At 43.9% G+C, this 22483-nt stretch overlaps 1 protein-coding gene across 2 annotated transcripts; it reads right to left on the minus strand.

Annotated features, from left to right (window-relative positions):
- Positions 1-3354: 3354 nt before the first annotated feature.
- On the minus strand, positions 3355-22167 carry LOC128417052 (solute carrier family 2, facilitated glucose transporter member 5-like). 2 transcript variants are annotated; one of them, XM_053395242.1, is made up of 14 exons: positions 22039-22166; positions 20670-20798; positions 19501-19759; positions 17266-17361; positions 16296-16447; positions 14142-14266; positions 12855-13007; positions 12637-12762; positions 12052-12239; positions 9006-9116; positions 6945-7046; positions 6355-6430; positions 6104-6231; positions 3355-3600 (listed from the first exon to the last, which is right to left on the minus strand). In XM_053395242.1, exons 3-14 carry the CDS (start codon positions 19723-19725, stop codon positions 3427-3429), a joined length of 1656 nt encoding a protein of 551 aa, XP_053251217.1. In that variant the 5' UTR covers positions 19726-19759; positions 20670-20798; positions 22039-22166; the 3' UTR covers positions 3355-3426. The 2 variants fall into 2 exon arrangements, with proteins under 2 accessions (XP_053251217.1, XP_053251218.1); XM_053395243.1 differs by lacking the exons at positions 12637-12762; positions 12855-13007 and having other exon boundaries at positions 22039-22167.
- Positions 22168-22483: the final 316 nt, after the last annotated feature.

Here is a 22483-nt window from a genome sequence, read left to right on the forward strand (position 1 = left end):
ATCTTTAAGGCAACCATAAAAGATGAAAGGAGACACCAGAGTAGGGTTACATTCTATGCTAGTTCCACTAAAATAGACCCACTAAAATTAAGGAAACTAAGTTAGTCATGGCCATGTGTGTCTATTAGTGTGCAATACAACACATAGCTCGTAACCTGTTCCCCTCTGAGGTTACAAAGGTATTGCAAATGAGGCAATTTTGTCTCATCCCATCCCAGCCCTCAAATAAAAAATGTAAAACAAAAATTGGATGGGTTCATTAAGTATGCAGCGCAAACATGTGTAGCTTCTTCTGTCCCTGGAGCGCTGCCACAATGAAGTCATTCAAACTCTCCCTGTTTGGCTGGCAGAGTACTTGCTTGGGAGAAGCGGGGGGGGGGGGGAGAGAACGACAAAGAACAAACTGTCCCAAAGGAAGCCACCCACAAGGACAGACGTTAGAAGAAACAACCCAGAGACATTTTTGCAAAGAAAAAACCCACACACAACCCCCCTGTGTTGCATAAGGATTCTAATCTGAAGGGTGTTAACAGTAACTGATTTCAACACTTCCTTGAGGCCTGATCTTTCCTCTGTTAGCTCTTCTGAAGTGGTGGTTTGTCTCTAGGGAACAGTTTCAAGCACTCTGAACTACACCCACAAATGGGCCTTTTTTTTTGAAAGGGAGAGTGAGGGTCCTATGATAGAGGATGCAGGGTGGCTGTTTTAGGGCTCCGAGGTGACATTTGACCAAAAGAGCATCATAAGACAAGAGTCCAGTCAAATGTGTACACAACACACCATACATTTCGGAAGTAGAATCCTGGTCCTTAGAATTTCCAGCCATAACCCCCACTACTTGTGTTCATGTAGCAAACTGCCTTGTATCAGGTCTGACAATTTTGTCCATCTTCCCATGTTCCCTGGCAGCAGCAACAGCTCTTCAGGGTCTCCGTCAAAGGACTTTCTCATCACCACCTACTCAGTCCTTTTATAACCGGAGTTGCTTGGGATCAAATCCAGGACTTCGGCATGTAAGGCACATGCTCTCCCACTGAGCGAAGGTCCACCTCACAAACAACAGAGGCAGTGAATGGTGTTTTCCCCACGGAACCAAGGAACCAAGGAGAGTTCCCATTCAGATTCAATTCAGACAACCACAGAGTTCAATCCAGAATGAATCTGCAGGGGGGCAAACTCCCCATAACTGAAAATAAGAATGGTTTGGAGGTTCTCCCACATTTATACCCCCAGACATGTTGGATCTGGAAGCAGAGATCCTGTGTGTCCCCCAACTCCATCTGCTTTTACTTCCAGCTATGGTCAGAAGCCACTGGGTGAAACGGCATTTAAACCTCAGTCTCCCAGTGTCCATCCAACATGCTGTGCTTGGAATTGCACTGGCTCTTCTGGTATTCTGCCCAGGATTTCCAAGTTACAGAGTCAACAGAACCTGGGTCACCCAAGTCCTAGTCCAGGGTAATGTTCTTACCCCAAAATTGTCAGTTTTCATTTCTTAGTGCAGAAAGTATTGATCTGGTGTGTGGAGATCTTTCTTATTCTGATTAATACAAGAGGATTCTAGAAGCTAACAGCAGCTTCTCTGTGTGAGAGAAGCAGGCAGAAGGGTCATGATTGTTTGGGTTATACCTTCTGGGAAGCTGATTTGAAGGAGTTCTCTTATCTCTTCCAATTAAGGTCATGCTGACTATAAACAAGGCCGTCTTTACCCGGGGTGAAAGGTGTGCGGGGCACCCGGGTGCCGAATTCTGGGAGGTGCCAGGCGCCAGCCGTTGAAGCTGCCTAACCTCTTAACTATCTACTTGTTATGAAATAATAAATATTTTTGATCAAGATAGAAAAAGAAAATACATATATACCTAGGTATTACAGGAGCCCAAAATAATGTGGAGAAGTCAGACCTGAATATGTAACTGCTGTTTGCACCGAGTGTCATCAAAACAGCCCTTTCGGAATCAATTGAACATTAATAGGTTTTAAGTTCTCCATTTGGGGGAGTGGGGGAATGGGTGAAATAGATTTTTGAAAACCAGAATCAAAGAGAGAAAGATGCTATGTGTGATTTTGAAACAGGTTGCAACCTGGAGGAAGATAAATATCAGCTTTTTGATATATTTCTGCATCCTGAATCAGCTTGATATTTTTTGCTGGATAACCTCTCGCTCTTCTCACTACAACTTCGCCTGAATGCAAGGACAATGTAGGAGATACAGGTAGACATTTCGGACGCAAATGTGCAGATCTATGGGAAAGCGGCAAGTGTTTACATTTCTCCATCTGCTCGGGATTGGAGCGAGGACATCGCAGATCTCATCTGCAGACGGATGTTGGTATTTAATGTGATTTCCAACAAATCATTCCCAGCATTCAGAACAGCACCTGACACTCATTAGTGCGTTCCTCCTGGCAAAAATTCTTGGAAAGAGCCACAGTTCTTGCAAATATGGGGAGAGGTTTTCTGCCTGATCAAGGGCTCTTCTGAAATGTTACATTTTTCTAGTGCTTAATTTCTTCCCCGGAATGGAATGGGAACTCTCCATCTCTGAAGAAGAAGAAACAGTGGTTTCTGTTTCAATGCAAGAGTAAAGGGCAGGCTTTTCAGCAATGACAGCAGGCAGGACCGTCTCAAAATATTTTGCCGCCAGAGGTGAAACAATTGCTTCTAACTGCTCTTCAGAGCTCTGAAGCAGGATGAAAGCTTTGAAATCAGGCTGATTTGCTTCAGAATGCTTAGGAAGAGAGCAGCTTCACTTTAGAAGCAGTCTGAATATGCCCAAAGCCGGCTGATTTAGCTCAAGACTGAGACTTCATTCAAAGTGGATGTACACACCTAGTATATGTGGGAAGCCTGAGCTAAGCCAAGACTGGGGAGCCTTGTTGGACCCCAACTCCCATCATACACGACCATTGACCTTGCTGTCTCGGGATGAAGGACCTTCAGTCTAATAACATCTAGAGGGTCACTTGTTTCCTCATCTCTGATTTAAGGCTTCTTCAGTATGAGTTAAGCATCTACCTCTCTCTCCTCACAGGTTTCCAAAGCCTCTTTCAAATTCCCAAGCTGCAATTGCAGCCATTGTGCTGCATTCTGTCCCAGAGCTGTATGTGCTTCTGACCAGCCATAATATTGTTTACATAATGTTCACAGCTACTAAGATCTTGAAGGGTGGTAGTTAGTGAGAGTTAGATCTGCTGCTTTGTTGAAATCTACCTATGTTCACAGAATAGCCTGAATATGGGGAAGTGGGGAAACAAAAATATAAAATAAAGGCTGTGTCTTCAAACTAGGAGGGAAACTGTTATTATAAGTATGTCAACTGGGCTAAGACAAGTGAAGGATAACAAGAAGGGCTCTCTTGAATTATTATTGTTATTATTTTAAAAAAGAATTTAATAAATAAACTGCATTGGTTGCTTCCCAAGTTTCTACTTTTCTGTCGGTTTCTTAAGTTTGGTCTTCCTAAGTTTCTGGAGTGCTATGATTCTTCTAATATCCACAAAGGTCCTATTCTTGGTTTCTGGGAAATTCTTGAAGATATAAATAAACAGGCCTCCACAGAAAGGCAAGAACATAAGGAAGCTGTAGGTCCCGATTTTTGTCTAGAGGTGAAAAGGAAAGACTTGAGCATAATAGCATAATACAGAATTGTATTCATCCATATTTCGCACACATATCATTCTGGGTTCCTCCCCACCCCCACCCCCCAGAGCTCACAGTTCTTCTAGACTCGTGGTTCCAAATGTGGGGCACAATGCCCCACAGGGTGGCAATTTTATTTTTAAGGTTGGCAATTCAAGAATGAGTTATTAACAGTGAATAGTTATTAACTATTTTAACACGTGAATAGGAATTCGCTTTTTGAATAATAAGAATTATATATCACAGGGGCAGGGGAGCACCAGGATTTTAGAGATACTTGGGTGGGGCATAATAAAAATAAAAAGGTTGGGAACCACATGTTCTAGACCATGTTCCTTCTGATTCTCTATCCTCAATCCGAGTTTCTGGCATAGGATAAGCTGGAGGATATTGCAGTGAGAACCACGAGCCCCTGCAACCGTCCAAAATGCTGCTCCTGTCTTGCTTTGAGGAGTTATCACCTATACCTGAGATTGAGCACCTCCTCGGGGATGTTCTTCTCCACTACATTTAACAAACAGCCATCCCCAAACCATTTAGCTTTGACCAGAGGAGTTTTCAGTGGTGAACTGCTGGCTACTTCTTCATGCTCTACAAAAAGAGCCCTTCTACAGGTAAGATGGGTCGTAGCAGCAGGGGTCAGCTTGGTTGCCTCACTACTGCTAGAGCTGGACTCCTCAGAGAGTGGGGAAACCAAGTGATGTCTGTATATTGCTACTTCCTCCAACGGCAGCTGTTCTAACAGATTGAGGTTGAATCCTGACAAGACAGAAGTACTGTTTTGGGGGGACAAGAGGCGGGCAGGTGTGGAGAACTCCTTGGTCCTGAATGGGGTAACTGTTCCCCTGAAGGACCAGATGAGCAGCTTGGGAGTCATTTTGGACTCGCAGTTGTCCGTGGAGGTGTAGGTCAATTCTGTGTCCAGGGCAGCTGTTTACCAGCTCCATCTGGTACCCAGGCTGAGCCTCTATCTGCCCGCAGACTGTCTCGCCAGAGTGGTGCATGCTCTGGTTATCTCCCACTTGGACTACTGCAATGTGCTTACGTGGGGGTACCTTTGAAGGTGACCCAGAAACTACCACTAATCCAGAATGCGGCAGCTATACTGGTGTCTGGGAGCGGCCACCAAGAACACATAACACCAGTCTTGAAAGACCTACATTGGCTCCCAGTACGTTTCTGAGCACAATTCAAAGTGTTCTTGCTGACCTTTAAAGCCCTAAATGGCCTCAGTCCAGTATTCCTGAAGGAGCGTATCCACCTCCATCGTTCTGCCTGGACACTGAGGTCTGGCACCGAGGTCCGTCTGGCGGGTCCCTCACTGTGAGAGGTGAAGTTACAGGGAACCAGGCAGAGAGCCTTCTTGGTAGTGGCACCCGCCCTGTGGAACACCGTCCCACCAGATGTCAAAGGAAAAAGCAACTACCAGACTTTTAGGAGACATCTAAAGGCAGCCCTGTTTAGGGAAGCTTTTAATATCTGAAGGATATTAAATATTTTGTTGGAAGCAGCCCAGAGTGGCTGTGGAAACCCAGCCAGATGGGTGGGGTATAAATCTATTATTATTATTATTATTATTATTATTATTATTATTATTATTATTATCATCATCATTATTATTATTATCATTATTATTACTATGATGATGATGATGATGATGATGTTTGCAGTAACCTGGAAGCTTTCTTATGCAGAGTAATAAACTCAAAGGCTTCACACATTCTACCAATCACAGCAGCTGGTGGCATAGTGTGGGGGGCACAGGGTTATGGGCCTGGGCATAAATTTATGAGGGAGAGCAACCAGGCGCTGCCACAACAGGCTCCCTCATCGAGGCTGCAGCTGCGGGGAGGCAAGCCGCACTCAGGCTGGGGTTTCTGGGGGGACAGCAGCAGCGCCTCCTTCTCCTCATGGCTGGTGAAGGGATGTCTCCACATGCCCCACCCCTAGGCTGACCAAGAAGGAGGAGGGAAGTGCGGTTTTGGTGCACCCACCAAGGAGGGAAGGATGAACACATGAAACTGCAGTCAGAGTCAGACAATTTGTCCAACCAGCTCAGTACACTGCTTGGCAGCAGGTCCTTAGACAGAGGTTTTTTCCAGGAGATAACAGAGATCAGGTCTGGGACTTTCTGCACACAAAACTATGGCTCCTTCCTTGGAAGCAAGAGCAACTTGCTCAAGGTTAAGAAGTGGTTTTCATGGCCAACTGGGCATTTGAATATTGTTCAGATTGTTTGAACCTTATTAGGAAATATGCACATCTTCAAGATGCCTTAACATTCACATTGAACAAAGCACAAGACAAGAATGCTGACAAATCCATCCATCTGAGGTTATGGCTTCATATCTTGGGTTTTACCTGAGGGCTGGGTGCGTGGATAATGGTGAGGAACAGAGATGGATGTAGCTCACTGACGCAAACCTTGCTCCCTGCATCAAGCTGACTATCAATATCACTCACCACAATTTGAAGGAACACCATCATCATAAGAAAGTGTGTGAACCACTGCACAAATCCTGCAATCACAAAGGCTGAGGCCCGTGACGACTGAAGGAACATTGCCACCACAATTACATTTGGAAGTGGACCTTGGTGGAAAGAAAGGGTTCATGACATGGATCACCGTTTCACCATAGAACTCAAATATTCCTCTATCCAATTAATATCTTGCAGATCATTTAAGGAGATAAGAACATAATGTGAGCAATTACCTGGTCCAACGGAGTGTGCTATGACAAATACTTGGACTAAAAGTATGTTGACATACGCCATCTCGTCGATGGTGACCTGTTAGTGAAAGTAGGTTGCATTTCAGTTATGTACATGTGATATTAACAGGTGCCCCTTATCTAGTGCTGGGGTTGTCAATGTTGCTAGACTACAGTTCACATCATCCCTCACCACTTTCCATGTTAGTTGGGGCTGATGGGAGTTGGACTCTAACATCAATGGGACGGCAACCACTTTGTCTAGAATTGCTGGCGAACTGAATACAGAAGGTGAGGCAGAACACCAAGATCTCCGTCTCTCTGAGTTCTCTTACAACATCCATATGACTTTCACAGATGGGAGACTATGTCCATTCTCAGCCATTCCCTTCAAGCCTTTGCACAAAATCCAAATGAATTGTATAAACCGAAAGAACTTTTTGCTCAGTTCTCCTTCTACAGATGTACCCATCAGCATATACAGCCAACTTCCACATTAACTTTGTTGCTATTACATAGCATGGATTATAGGGGGAGCAAGAACGGGGCTAAATGACAGCCCATTTGGTGATTCTCAACTCTCAATTACAAACCTGCATTTCCAGGGCCATGGTTAACAGAACACAGACGATGCTACACATCAAAAAGCCTGTCAGAAGCAGATACCTATGTCCCTTAGAATCAGCGAGATACATCTAGAGAATATAAAGAGGAGGAAAGGAGATACAGGAAAGTACAATGCAACATAAGTTAGCTTATATTGGTTCCTGTAAAACTGGTAGAAAGCATTATTAAAGCTAATATTAGGAAGCATATGGATGAATATATCAGTGTGGCTTCTCCAAAGGCAAGTCCTGACTAACCTTTTAAGAGTTCATTGATAGTGTCAGTGTAAGCAAGCTAACGCAGTATAACCAAATTATGCATTTGGGGGATATTTTTCAACATCAAACCCTGTGAGAACAGGATTCTGGACTAGATGGGCCTTTTTCTCTTCTAGAGTCTCCAACAAGAATCTTTCAATGTTCCTATTATGAGAGCAATGAGGTGTGTAGTAAGTAGTGTTAGACTCGATTCTTTGGAGTATAAAATGAGAATGCCCCATGCTCCTTGCAAGAAGGGTGGGATAAAAATGCTAATAAAATTTTAAAAGCCAGTGGTGTTATGCGGTGTGGGTTGGACTCTGGTAGAAACTGACCACAAAACCAGGAGGGAGGGGCAAAACTATAGTTGACAAAAGGAACAGAGGAAAACCCCAAGTACATAAAAGGACCAGTTGTATTTTTTGCCTACACTTCTCAGGACAATCCTGCCTTGGGAAATGTTTTTATGAGCAATTCTCATAAAGTGCACAAGTGAAAACACTGTAGAATTGAATTGAATTTACATTATTTTGTATAACATATAAGCTTCTTAATCAAAATTAAAATATCTAAATGGTGTACATTAAAAATACAGTGGACGCTCGGATTGCAAACGTGATCCGTGCGGGATGCACGTTCACAACACGCAGTGTCCGCAACCCACAGCGGCGTGTCTGCACATGCATGGGTTGCAATTCGGCGCTTCTGCACGTGTGCGGCCGCTGAAACCCGTTCTGGTACTTCTGGGTTTTGGAGGTCTGCAACCCGAAAAAATGCAACCTGAAGCGTCTGTAACCCAAGGTATGACTGTGTAAAATAATGATCAATAGATCACAGATAAAGTCAGCAAAATTTTCAAAGCAAGTAGACTTTCTGAAATAATAATAATAAAAATTCTGTAGCCATCTAACACAGGATAGCTGTGTTTTCCTGCTAAAGTAATGCTGTATAATGTTGTTTATAGTTTGTAGTGGTAGTAAATGATTTCAAACTGTGCTACTGCCATGTGTGATGTTGACTGATGATACCGGCATTCTGCTAAAAATATGTGTCCCTAAGGAATGATAGTTCTCGGTCATATCTGAATGAAGATACCCTTCACTATGGAGGAATCCACATATAAACAACAGCTATTGAAGCATGGTGTGCCTTTGAGTTTGCACATTTAGCCAACATGGTACTCCCTAAATCTTAAGGACTCCCATCAGCTCCAGCCAGCTGGATGAGGAAAAGGTGTAGAGAAAGTTCAGTAAGTCAGTAATAAATAAATAAAGTAATAAGGTTCAGTTGTTCAAAAGTTGCAGTATCTGAAGAACAACAGATTGGTTTCCCCTGTTGTACAGAATTGCAGCTTATAGGGTATTTCTTTACCACAGACAATTTAAATTTAACTGGACTTTTTAAAGGGAATTTTGACAACTGTGGTTCTTCTGCAGTAGGGGCTTCTCCTTACAGTTAGTCTAGATTTGAAATTCAATTGTCTGGATACTTTTTATCTTATAATTATTTTTGATGCAAAAACAAACAAACAAATGTTCAAGCTGATTTTTCTACCCCTTTAGATGACTTCCAATACAAACTAGAATACAGGTACTGTGTGTAAATAACTATGGTTCTCTTACAAAGAATGGTCAGAGAACACTCATAATGCTATCATTAAAAAAAATGTTTATTTTTCATGGGGCTGTGTTGTGGGGGTGGGGAGACTGCGACACTTAAATTTCTTTCCTTTGAAGAACAGCGAGTTTCAAGATTCAGAAGGAAAGAGACATAGAAGTGGAAAAGGCTTACCGCGATCAAGAGTGAAATTAAGCCAATAATAATTGTGACCATACGAAGCCACTGCAACATCTTCTCATCTGCCCCTGCAGCCATGCAGATTATATCTACATAATAGTGCACCTGAAATCAGAAAAAATAATCAATAGCCTAATCTATGTCAACCTTGGTCAGACAACACTTCGGCTGGATCCAGAAACATCAAAGAAGCATTTCAGGAAAACACGTGGTGAACATTATATGAGAAATCACGTTGGCGAAAACGGAACTCCACAGTGCCATCTGGTCTCACCGTGTTATAATGCATATACAACACATACAAAATTATATTTCTTTACTAATCTAGCTGAGTCTCTGGAGTAATTTGTCAGGGAATCACAATTTAATAAGGATATTACAAGCTGGAACATGTGCAGAGGAGGGCGACCAAGATGATCAAGGGTCTGGAAACCAAGCCTTATTGTGAATGGTTGAAGGGGTTGGATATGTTTAGCCAGAATAAGATTAGACTGAAAGAAGATATGATAGCCATCTTCAATGATCTCAAGGGCTGTCACGTGGAACAAGCTTCTTTTCTCCTTCTCTGGGGGGTAGGACTCGAACCAATGGCTTCTAGTTACAAGAAAGGAGATTCCAACCACTGTAAATATCAGGAAGAACTTTCTGACAACAACAACAACAATTTATTATTTATATCCTGCTCATCCAGCTGGGTTTCCCCAGCCACTCTGGGCAGCTCCCTACAGATTAAAAACAGAATAAAACATCAAACATCCTCCTAAATAGGAGTGCCATCAGATGTCTTCTAAAAGTCAGATAGTTGTTTATTTCCTTGACATCTGTGGGAGAGCATTCCACAGGGCGGGCGCCAGTAACTAAGTAAAGTAACTATCTGAAGAAGTGTAACTATCTGAAGAAGTGAAGCCAGTAACTATCTGAAGAAGTGTGCATGCACACGAAAGCTCATACCAAGAACTAACTTAGTTGGTCTTTAAGGTGCTACTGGAAGGAAAAAAAATTTTTTGTTTTGACTATGGCAGACCAACACGGCTACCTATCTGTAACTGTAAGTAAGAGCTGTTTGACAATGGAATGAATCCTTGGAGGTTTTTAAGCAGAGGCTGGAGATGGCCAGCCTTATAAAAGAGGCTCCTCATGAGGCCAGAGGAACATCGCCAGACTGTGAGGTGGAAAGGCCCTTTCCACCTGGCCTAGGTGACGAGGCCCCAATTCACCCAGCCCTATAAAAGAGACTCCTCATGAGGTCGGAAGAACATTGCCCGGCTATTGTTTTATCGATTTAATATGCTGTACACCACTTTAAGGTTTTTATTAAAAATATAAAGCGGTATAGAAATTTAATAAATAAATAGAATTTGCATGATTCTCAATCATAGAAAATTGTCATATACAGCTCTCGGTCTATGTAGCACAGAGCTGGACCATAAAGAAGGCTGATTGCCGAAGAATGGATGCTTTTGAATTAAGGTGCTGGAGGAGACTCTTGAGAGTCCCATGGACTGCAAGAAGATCAAACCAATCCATTCTGAAGGAAATCAGCCCTGAGTGCTCACTGGAAGGACAGATCCTGAAGCTGAGGCTCCAATACTTTGGCCACCTCATGAGAAGAGAAGACTCCCTGGAAAAGACCCTGATGTTGGGAAAGATGGAGGGCACAAGGAGAAGGGGACGACAGAGGACGAGATGGTTGGACAGTGTTCTCAAAGCTACCAACATGAGTTTGATCAAACTGCAGGAGGCAGTCGAAGACAGGAGTGCCTGGCGTGCTCTGGTCCATGGGGTCACGAAGAGTCGGACACAACTAAACGACTAAACAACAACAGCAACTGCTTACACTGAATGGTAGATGCCTTTAAGGGTTCAACCGTTTCTCAGCCCCAACTGTAAATGCTAAGGAGACCTTTGGGTAAACCTAGGTCTTGGCTGGAGGGGAAGTTGTAGCCTCTGCCTGCCCTTCATTGGTTAAAGGCACCCTGTTAAAGGGATCCAGGGGTGAGTGGCTACTGTTTGAAGCCCAGACAGGGAATAGGGTCATACCACTCCTCAAATGGGGAACCCTGGGGGGGTACCCCTATTTGATGTAGGTCACAGGTGGTTTCTCCTTAGGTGCACTCCCAGCAGGCGGGCTGGCATGATATAATCTGATACAGTTTGGCTTTACCCAATGCCTATGCCAAACCACTCCCATCTGTAACCGATAAAAGTTGTGGCCTATTTGAACCCATAAAACCATAAGCTGTTGTCTTGTCTGATTAACCACTCTTAAGGAACAGCAAGGTCATGGGGTCTTGGCACACAAATAATGTAGTGCATTCAGCATTTCAGAAGAAGGTAAAGGTAAAGGACCTCTGATAGGTAAGTCCAGTTGCAGACGACTCTGGGGTTCCGGCGCTCATCTCACTTTACAGGCTGAGGGAGCCGGTGTTTGTCCACAGATAGTTTTTCCGGGTCTTTTGGTCAGCACCACTAAGCCGCTACTGGCACAATGGAAACACCAACACCAGAGCAGTGCATGGAAATGCCGTTTCCCTTCCCGCCGGAGTGGTACCTATTAATCTACTTGTACTTTGGGGCATGCTCTGGAACTGCTAGGTTGACAGGAGCTGGGACCGATCAACGGGAGCTCACCCTGTTGCGGGGATTCAAACCGCCAACCTTCTGATTGGCAAGTCCAAGCCCAGTGTCAATCTTTTCCACTCTATGATTCAAATTAAACCCAACTGATCTTAGTGCTCTGTAGCTGTCAAACATTTACTTCCAGACAATGCCATATTTCCCTTAGTGTCTGACTGTAACTTGTGCATGGATGGAGAACTTGTGGTTCTCCAGGTGCTATTGAACAGCAGCTCCTAGCTATGACTGATGGGCACTGAACTCCCAACAAAACCCACAGAGTAGCTCCCTGAGTAGAAATACTTTGGCTGTGTCTAAAGACAAGCAGTGATAAGATGCCACAGCCTTTAAACCCAATGAGCCCTCAATTATCTGGCTCCACCTCCAAGCTTCTTTTTTTTAAGGGGGGCAATGCTTTGCTTACCGCACCAATGCCGTCAAGCTGTGCACCACCTGTCAAGACAACTATGGTGATGACCTGAAATCTCAGGTTTGGGGATGATAGCAGTTTAGCAGCAGTCATGTTCTTTTCTGCTTTCTCAAAGAGGTCCTCCTGACGGAGTTCATTCATTTCATTCTCCACATCATCCTTGCCTCTCAGCACCTTCAGTTCTGCATGGGAAAAGAGGCAGAAAGTATTTGAATTCAGTAGAATGAGAGTCTCAGAAGAATGAGGGTATTGTTAAGAAGGAAGCGGGAAAGGTGAAGCCCAGAGGGTCAAATCTCTATAGAATGTCTGGAAGTTATTTAAAATGGTCAGCATAAATGTTCAGCTAGAATATGCAACTCTGATTGGTAATAATATCTAACAAGGCCAAGAGGATGCCACTGTGGTGAATGAATGGAGTTAAGGAAGCTATTCAAAGCAAAAAAGGACTTTCCCCCCCAGAAAATGGAAATCACATAAAAATGAAACTAAAACTTGGAGAGTGGGGGAGCCCAATAGGCAGTAGTGGGGAGGAGTCAGCAATCATTGTGCATAATCTCAATACAGTTCAGAGTATCGTACCTTCTCTTGCACTCTCTGCATTCTTCCTCTGAATGAGCAGATACCTCGGACTTTCAGGAAAGAAGGGTAGTAGTATGATCTGAAAAATTGGCATGACCCCAGAAATGCCCATCACAATCACGTAACCTGTGCAAGAAGATAGAGTGACGACAATGTGGAGAAACTGTGGCCATGCGTCTGATCTCGTATAAGCAAAAGGATTAATTTATCTTAATTACCTCCTCGCATTTTAAAGTTGTCTTTAGCAACAATTAGCTGACCCATAAAGAGGCCCAAAGAATAAAATAGCTGGGACATCATGACGATAGCTGCCCTCATGCTTCCAGGGGCGATTTCTCCAAGATACAGAGGAACAACAACGGAGATTAGTCCTATTTAGTTGATAAATAAACAGATAAATCACATTGAGCATGTGACATGTACAAAAATGTATGAACAGTCCTGAGGCTCCAGTAGGATGTGCAAGTAATATCTCATGTCTCTAAGGTCTCCTTTTGTAGAATTCTGCAAAATGTCACCGACCACTGAGTGGAACTACATGGAGGCATGACATCACACACCATAGATATGGTAACACCACCCAGTTGTAGTTCTGAACCAAACCAGCCCCCACAAGGGAGTACGGACAGGTGTTCTCAGTAGCTGCCTCTCAACTTGGGAATGTTCTTTTGTTGGAACCTGCCCAGAGCCCGTATATCTCTGAGAAATGACATTAAATCATTTAATTCAAACTACGGTAATACTGTTGGTAATACTAGCCAAACTGATGGTTTGTTGTTGTCTTCGTGACCCCATGGACCAGAGCACGCCAGGCACTCCTGTCTTCCACTGCCTCCTGCAGTTTGGTCAAACTCATGCTGGTAGCTTCAAGAACACTATCCAACCATCTCGTCCTCTGTCGTCCGCTTCTCCTTGTGCCCTCAATCTTTCCCAACATCAGGGTCTTTTCCAGGGAGTCTTCTCTTGTCATAAGGTGGCCAAAGTATTGGAGTCTCAGCTTCAGGATCTGATGGTAGTGGACTACGATTCATGTAATCGCTAACTATTAGTCATGGAATAGCTATTGGCTGGGACAGATGGAAACTATGGTCAAACAACACCCTTGGTGGTATGTTCTTTGGTACAATAATTAGTATGCTAATTAACCCAAGGCCTTGGGATAAAACATACTTTATATTTAAATAATAATAATTCTGCACAGCGATTCCTCTTTTCATATTTCACAAAAATCCATTTACCAACTCACTTTACCAACTATAGAGTTTTAATGCCACCTCTACCAGTTACTTCATCCTTGGTGACCTATCTGAGCCACAACACTGGTTTCCAAAGTCAATTAGGGAGATATGTGTGGAAATGAGACACACTGATACTGCTTTACTTGGTTCTTTGGCAGCCCACCCTCCCTCTGTTGTGAAAACAAACTATTGCTTAGTGTCTCTGCTCAGCACAGACTAACAAGATGAATTCTATGCCAAACTACTAAACCTGGGACCTTGACTCACCTGTGCATACCCCAGTGTAGAAACGTACAGCAATTGTGAATTCATAGACATTTACTTTATTACCAACAGCCAATAGGACAGGAGGGATCAGACTCAAAAAGGTCGTTATCTTCACAGCACCTTTCCTGAAAAGACAGTGAAATGGGTCAGTGCGGTGGGAAGATGTCAATATATGATACCATCAAAGCAGCAAAGGGGGAAGAGGAGCTATAGAAATACAGGAATCTCCTAATCCTTTTATAGATAATTTGTTCTGGGTTTGCTAGTGTTGTTTAGTTGTGCCCCACCAAAGCACGCCAGGCACTCCTGTCTTCCACTGCCTCCCGCAATTTGGTCAAACTCATGCTGATAGCTTTGAGAACACTGTCCAAACATCTCGCCCTCTGTCGTCCCCTTCTCCTTGTGCCCTCCATCTTTCCCAACATCAGGGTCTTTTCCAGGGAGTCTTCTCTTCTCATGAGGTGGCCAAAGTATTGGAGCCTCAGCTTCAGGATCTGTCCTTCCAGTGAGCACTCAGGGCTGATTTCCTTAAGAATGGATAGGTTTCATCTTCTTGCAGTCCATGGGACTCTCAAGAGTCTCCCCCAACACCATAATTCAAAAGCATCAATTCTTCAGCGATCAGCCTTCTTTATGGTCCAGCTCTCACTTCCATACATCACTACTGAGAAAACCATAGCTTTAACTAAATGGACATTTGTTGGCAAGGTGATGTCTCTGCTTTTTAAGATGCTGTCTAGGTTTATCATTGCTTTTCTCCCAAAAAGCAGGTGTCTTTTAATTTCGTGACTGCTGTCACCATCTGCAGTGATCAGAGCCCAAGAAAGTAAAATCTCTCACTGTCTCCATTTCTTCCCCTTCTATTTGCCAGAAGGTGATGGGACCAAATTATCTTAGTTTTTTTAATGTTGAGCCTCAGACCATATTTTGCGCTCTACTCTTTCAACCTCATTAGGAGGTTCATTAATTCCTCCTCACTTTCTGCCATCAAGATTGTGTCATCTGCATATCTGAGGTTGTTGATATTTCTTCCAACAATCTTAATTGGGATTCATCCAGCCCAGCCTTCCACATGATGAATTCTGCATATAAGTTAAATAAACAGGGAGACAATATACAGCCTTGTCTAACTCCTTTCCCAATTTTAAACCAATCAGTTTTTTCATATCCAGTTCTAACTGTAGCTTCTTGTCCCACACAGAGATTTCTCAGGAGACAGATGAGGTGATCAGGCACTCCCATTTCTTTAAGAACTTGCCATAGTCTGCTGTGGTCGACTCAGTCAAAGGCTTTTGCGTAGTCAATGAAGTAGAAGTAGATGTTTTTCTGGAACTCTCTAGCTTTCTCCATAATCCAGCGCATGTTTGCAGTTTGGTCTCTGGTTCCTCTGCCCCTTCGAAATCCAGCTTGCACTTCTGGGAGTTCTCGGTCCACATACTGCTTAAGCCTGCCTTGTAGAGTTTTAAGCATAACCTTGCTAGCATGTGAAATGAGCAAAATTGTGTGATTGTGCGGTAGTTGGAACTTGGGTTTGCTAGTAATGTGCGGAAACAAAGACCTACAGAAGGCCTTGAAACCTCTACTCCCAAGCACTGTGAAATTACTCACACACTTTCTTTACCTTAATAAATTTCAGGAGGCATTGCTCACACATTTCCACCAGAGCTAGCAACCTGCTTCCATGCTGTATAAGATCTCTTAATCAAGGGGTGCTGATGACAGAAGATAGGATCTTCTGGATGTAAACATGTATTCTACCACTAACTTCTGGCTTCTTCCACAGCTGTATATTAGAAAATCTGCTGGTGTATGTTAGATGATGTCTTAAGAACCAAATTGATCAAAACCGCATTGGTGGGATTATCTTGCAATTGGTAGGCATGTTCTGACTACCTTCAAACAAAGCTTTATCAGCTGACAAAGGTTTTCAGGTATGATTCCATGGACCTAAATGGAACTCACTGTTTCTCTCCCTGCCACACACCCCTTCTTGATGTGTCTTTGTCCTTTCCTAACATCCCATCCAGCTAAAGTGATGATATAGCATATTTGATTAGCTGTTACTGGGGGCATGCAGATCAGCAGCACCTATCTATTCCCCTTCCCCACCATCCTAGGGCATGTCATTCACCAGTTACAAATTTATCCCGATACCTGCCAAATCTATTGGCCAGATAACCAACAGGAATGGACCCAAAAATGGCTCCAAGTGGAAATAAAGCAAGGGTGATAGCCACAATGTACATCTGAGAACCTGGATCTTCCATCTCTTCATAGGTTGTTATGTTGAACAAGTCATGCAGGAGCTAAGGGAGAAGCACAATAAATGCTTGAGATTAGGACTGCTCATGTGGCATGAGATCATGTGGCAGCAGAATGCGAGAGCCTGGGACCAACTGAATGATGGCCAAGGATCTGCAGGTAATTCTGGGATGCCCAGAGAAAGCGTGTGCATGTCTCTCCTGCTCACATTGAGAGCTAGGAGGCATAGGGGTCAACTGCTCGGGGCTGAGGTCCCTTTCCCTCCTCCCATAGACTATTTGAGGGGGTCAGCACCCCCTCCCCAAGTTAATAGGCATTCTCATTCAAACAGTGTGTGTGCACTGCATCTTGTGATCAATTATGTGGGGGTGGGACTTACCTGCCACACCATATTGTATGTCACAAAAGTTTTGTCCACACTTTCACCAGTGAAAATAGGCAAATATTTGCCTTTTTAAGTATCTAGACTCAAAGAGCAAGGAGCACTCTACATTTGTTTACTCAGCAGTAACTTGTCATATACTGGCTTCTAAAGCAGGATGCATTAGGAAATTGACTATAACTATCCTCTCTCCTTTCTTTTTGATAAACTTAAGAAGGAAATTGCTACGAGTCTCTCTCTCTGTGTGTGTGTGTGTGTGTGTGTGTGTGTGAGAGAGAGAGAGAGAGAGAGAGAGAGAGAGAGAGAGAGAGAGATTTGCAGCAGTGTCCTACCTACTTTGGGATCTGGCTACACCTGTGCCAGCCTATGTTCCCTGTCAATGTATCCCAGAAGAAATGTGATGCTCAACAGAGAAAAGGTTTCCCAGGCCAACAATAACCCCTGCTTTAAGAAACCATGTGCTACGCAGGGCTATCTTACCACAAAAGGGGTATAGAGTAACCACATATTGTATCCATATTGTACAGTAATTAAGCAGGCAGCCATTGAAATCCAAATAAGCCTCATTGGGACATCCTGCAGGAAGAAGAAGAAGAAGAAGAAGAAGAAGAAGAAGAAGAAGAAGAAGAAGAAGAAGAAGAAGAAGAAGAAGAAGAAGAAGAAGAAACATAATGAGAATGTACAGGGCAGAATACTTATATTAAATAACTCTTGATTAACTACAGTTATCACTAAAACGTTTGTAGACTGAAAGATAGAGTGAAACTTTAAGACATTATTTTATAATGGCAACATTTGCATACTTTGGCTACTCCAGCTGAACATAATCATCATTGCCACACCATCTCCTGCTAGTCATGATGGTTATTATCTACTATTTTATTTTATTTATTTATTTGTGTTTAGTACATTTATAGACCACCTTTATCTCCCAAGGATCTTAAAGTGGTGCTGCATGGTTCTCCTCTTCATAAATCCTCACGACAACCCTGTGAGACAGGTTGGCCTAAGAGATGGTGGCTGGCCCTAGGTCAAGGCTGAGTGGGGATTTGAACCCTCCTCTCCTAGGGTGCTTCCCCAACACTCTAACCATCATGCCACAGTGGCTCTACACTTTTGGAGTCAGAGAATACCAGTTTCTGGAAACCATAGGAGGGGAGAGTGTTGCACTCAGGTCTTGCTTGGGGGCTTCTCATCAGAGTCTGGTTGGTTCAGTGAGAATGGGATGCTGGCCCAGGTAGGCCACTGGCCTGATCCAGCAGGTTCTTATTATCAGCATAACAACCATTAACTTGGGCCTTTGAACGGCTTACCACCATATTAAAATCCATAATACAACCAAGTTAAAAACAAAGAAATATACCAGTGGTATATATATATATATATAGTAAGGGACACGGGTGGTGCTGTGGTCTAAACCACAGAGCCTAGGGCTTGCAGATCAGAAGGTCGGCGGTACGAATCCCCACGATGGGGTGAACTCCTGTTATTTGGACCCAGCTCCTGCCAACCTAGCAGTTCGAAAGCAAGTCAAAGTGCAAGTAGATAAATAGGTACCGCTCCACCGGGAAGGTAAACAGCGTTTCCGTGCACTGCTCTGGTTTCGCCAGAAGCAGCTTAGTCATCCTGGCCACATGACCCGGAAGCTGTATGCCGGCTCTCTCGGCTAGTAAAGCGAGATGAGCATCGCAACCCCAGAGTCGTCCGTGACTGGACTTTATGGTAAAAAGTGCTTACCAGTGGTAAACAGCACAAATGCAAGGTAAAAGCATCCAAAAGTCAGAGCAAACCGAACAACTTAAAGTCAACTTAACTGCACCCTAAAACCATGATAGGGAATTGACTGTAGTTCAAATAGACAGGCTTGTTTGATTTTAAATTTAAGAGCCCAGAAGAAGATATTAACTTGCTGCCTAAAAGGGGACTCTCTGTGGGAAGGGCATTCCCCTGACAAGTTCCTTATTAAACAAAACAAAACAAAAAATGAAAAAAGGACAAAAGGACAAAAGAAAGCACCAATTATGTGTCATTGAGGCATATGATCTGCTGTCCATCCTTGATATTTGCAGATGGTCATAAACTTTTAAATATACTAAATTGAATCCAGGTTTGGTTATACTTGCAGTCTACCCATCGGATTACTTTAAGCATGAGTAAGCCTGCAACCCAACCCTCCATGGTCCTCCGTGGTGGAGAAACAAGTGGAGCTCACATCTCCCTCCACCCCCACACCCCATAATGGCTCTCTGCAAGCCTCGCCCTGCTGCTGCACAGCTTTCCGTTCCATTCACTGTGGTCAGATGGAAGCAAAATTGATGGGATCCTTGCTTAGTGTAGGTGAGGAGGGGATGAGATAGTTCAGCATCCACTGAATCCCATGCTGGCCCTACTGCTGTCGCTTGATGGCATCTGGCCTGATCTATGCCCAAATGCCAGGTTATCTCCCGGGTGGGGTAACGCAGAGCAGGCTTTTTCCTTCCCCCAGCCTTCTGATCCAACCAGCATTGATGGAGGAACTAGGCAGCTTCATCTTGCCCTACTGCTACTCTGCTTGGTTTTGGATTGCTCCAGAAGTCTGAATGCCACCCAAAGTACTGCATGCTATATCGTACAATTGGTTTACACCCCTGTCTGAACCTTGGGAAACAATTACATAACAACATGGGTTTTCAGTTTTTATAAACTCAGTGGATTCCACAGATTCTTCAAGCTCACCTCATGACTGGTTGCTGCAATGGGTGCAATGGGTGCAATGGGTGTACTGAGTTCACTGGGTTCACTGGGTTCATTGGGTGCACTTGGTTTACTTGGTTTACTGGGTTTACTGGGTGCACTGGGTTTCCTGGGTGAACCGGGTGCAGCGGGTGCAGCGGGTGCAGCGGGTGCAGTGGGTGCTTTGGGTGTTCTGGGTGCTTTGGATGCCACCTGCGTTTTCTTCATGGTTTCTTTTTGAGAGTCGGGGGAAATGGCTGACCTGTTAGAGAATAAGAGAGTGCTGTTGACAGAACATAAGTACAGAAGAGGATCAGACCAGCAGGTTACAATCAAGGCATGGAAGTGTGACTGCCTGTGTTTTTGTTTTATTTTGTGTCTTGCAACATGTCCCTGCTCTACAGCCTCTGAAGTTGTTCCATTTATGCATTAGGGCTAGAAGTCACTGAAAGACCTGGCCTCCTCCATGAGCTCCTTAATTCCCACATCCTCTCTCAAAATGTCCTCTAATCTAAGGGTCACCACCAGTGGTACAGTGGAAGGGAAATTTAGGACAATGAAGAAGCCTACATTTTTGGACATGCCTAGGAGGGCGGTTATCGGGGTCTCCTACACTGATTTGCCACTACCTCAGTGGCCATCACCACATCTTTTGTTAGCTGAAATATTATGGGAAGGAATTGCTTTGGTCCTTGAACACTGATTATTTGAACATTTAAACAAAGCCCAAACTGTAGAGAGTTCATGTGCTGCTATTGCCAGTGTTCTTGATTACATCAGTAGATTGTTTAATTAGCCAAAGGCCTGGGTGAAGAAAGACCTTTATGCATTCTCTTCTCTACATCATTTTCTTCTTAGCTTGGATATGTATTCTCAAAGAAGTGAACAACTCACCAAATGGGATGATATCCTCATTAATAGCTGCTGAAGGATCAAGGTCAAATGAATTGTCTTCTACCTCAGTTCACGTGGCAGCCAGACCTGTGTCATTCCTCCAAACCTACTTACAAGTAGCCTCTAAAGGGAGCACTATTGTTTCTTATTTCCCACTTATCAACTGGAGAATCCTTGTGTTATTGCATAAGATCTATACTGACTGTTCCCCACTTCTGGGCAGGGTGATGGCGGTCAACCAGGTCACTACTGTGTAGTTGCTTAGGTTGTGTACTCACCTGGACTAGGGTTCACAGCCACAGTGAGGTCCTGTTGGGTCTCCAGTGCCGTATCCACCAGTATCACATCAGAAACAGGTGCATCTAGGGCAACCTTATTGGTTGAGGCCTCAGCTGCAGCTGAATGAACTGAAACATCAAGTCAAGATTCAACTTGTAGCTGGTGCTTTGCACTCTTAATCCCATACCTCTTAGCTTGAGGTTTTTCCACTAGCTGTCTTTTTCATTATTGAGGCTATGCAAAGACTCCAAACTTTCTGTGGTCCTTCATCATCTCTCTGTGTGTGTCAGCTGCTTTTCATGTTTTCCCCATGACTTCTGGGACTACACTAGTCTTTCCACACTTGTCCCACCAGCACATCCCATTTTTTCGTGCAAGAGCATGGCAGCCATTTTTGGCGCTGGGATCTCACCCCAATAAAAATGGGGCCGTGATCTCGTGCAGCGCCCCAAAACATGAGTTTCTGGGTGCCTTGTTGTGCTGCAAGAGTACGGTCATGAAAAAAGCATATCTTTGGGGCTCCATGATCTCAAACTAGTCACATGACTCATGTAGGAGCATGGCGGGGAAAATGCACACCCAAGTTTTGGGACCCAGGCTGTTGAAGGGTATGCCATTGTAGAAATTTTAAATATCCTAGTAAACCCCAAATTAACAAATGGCAAGTCCAAAATACCAAGTGGAAATGAAGGGGGGGGGACATAGAAACCACGCCGAATCCATGGCAGACACACTCCTATGTCTGCTGGGGGGGGGCAAAAACAGGAAACACCAATAAATGCTCCAGAATGCAAAGTGTTCAGAAAGTGGGCATGGTAGGTTTAAATAGCTTCCACCCAAAGCCCCCATAAATAATGAAGCTACACTGTCAGGATGCTGTCCGCAGCTCCCGGCTGGTAGTCCAGGAAAGTATAAAGACAAGGAAACATTTCTTTTTTATTTCAATCTTCACAGAGAGAGGCTATAGAACCCAGCCTCTTGGATAATAGGGTTGTCCTGAATGGATCTCCACCCCCCTACCACTTCCTCATTTGTCATTCTCATCATCTCCTCTAAAGGTGCTGCTACGTGCCCTCTGTCTTTGAGCTCTTTGCTCTCCTACTTTTAAGGCTCGCCAGGTTCTGGGAGATGGAGGGTCTGGGATGCTTTCTAAAGACAATGTGTCAACTGGGTGGTGTTCCAGCTCTCCTATGATTTCGCAGCTTTCCCCCACATCTGCCTCTGAGCTGCGACCTCCCCCAAACCCCTGTTGTAAATCTATACTGTCTTCCTCTTCTTCCTCCCTGGAAGGGTCAGGATGAGGAGGTGGCCAGGGGAGTTTTGATAGAAATCTTTGAGGGTGAGCAGGCAAAAAGCACTCAAACTTACAGTCGTTTTCTATTACCGGCAATTTGAAGGATAATTGAGCCACACCCTAAATTCTTTTGAAATAAGCCAAATGGAACTCTTAGCAGTGTTGCAGGAGCCAATTGGGGGAGGATGTTGGAAGGTTCTAGAAGAAACAGTTGACAGTTGAGAACCAAGATGATGCATAATCACTGTGTACAAAGGAGACTGGTTTAGAATCGTACTCTCACAATCATTTAATGTGGATTAATTACTGGTGTGAGAAGGCAAGAATAGCATAGTGGCAAAATGACTGTTTCTGTTTCAATGCAAGAGTAAAGGGAAGGCTTTTCAGCAATGACAGCGGGCAGGACTGTCTCAAAATATTTTGCTGCCAAAGGTGAAACAACAATTGCTTCTAACTGCTCTTCAGAGCTCTGAAGCAGGATGAAAGCTTTGAAATCAGGCTGCTTTGCTTCAGAATGCT

Source organism: Podarcis raffonei, chromosome 7, assembly GCF_027172205.1.
Source record: "Podarcis raffonei isolate rPodRaf1 chromosome 7, rPodRaf1.pri, whole genome shotgun sequence".
Lineage (NCBI taxonomy): Eukaryota > Metazoa > Chordata > Lepidosauria > Squamata > Lacertidae > Podarcis > Podarcis raffonei.

What these genes read in the sequence shown, in the direction of transcription:
- LOC128417052 (XM_053395242.1), bottom strand. Translation starts at nt 19,725, where the DNA reads ATGAAGAAAACGCAGGTGGCATCCAAAGCACCCAGAACACCCAAAGCA. An exon ending in CAACTTTAAAATGCGAGGAG is followed by an intron (nt 12,763 to 12,854) that starts GTAATTAAGATA and finishes CTTCTTGCACAG; the next exon opens with GTTACGTGATTGTGATGGGC. An exon ending in AGCTTGACGGCATTGGTGCG is followed by an intron (nt 9,117 to 12,051) that starts GTAAGCAAAGCA and finishes TTCTGATTTCAG; the next exon opens with GTGCACTATTATGTAGATAT.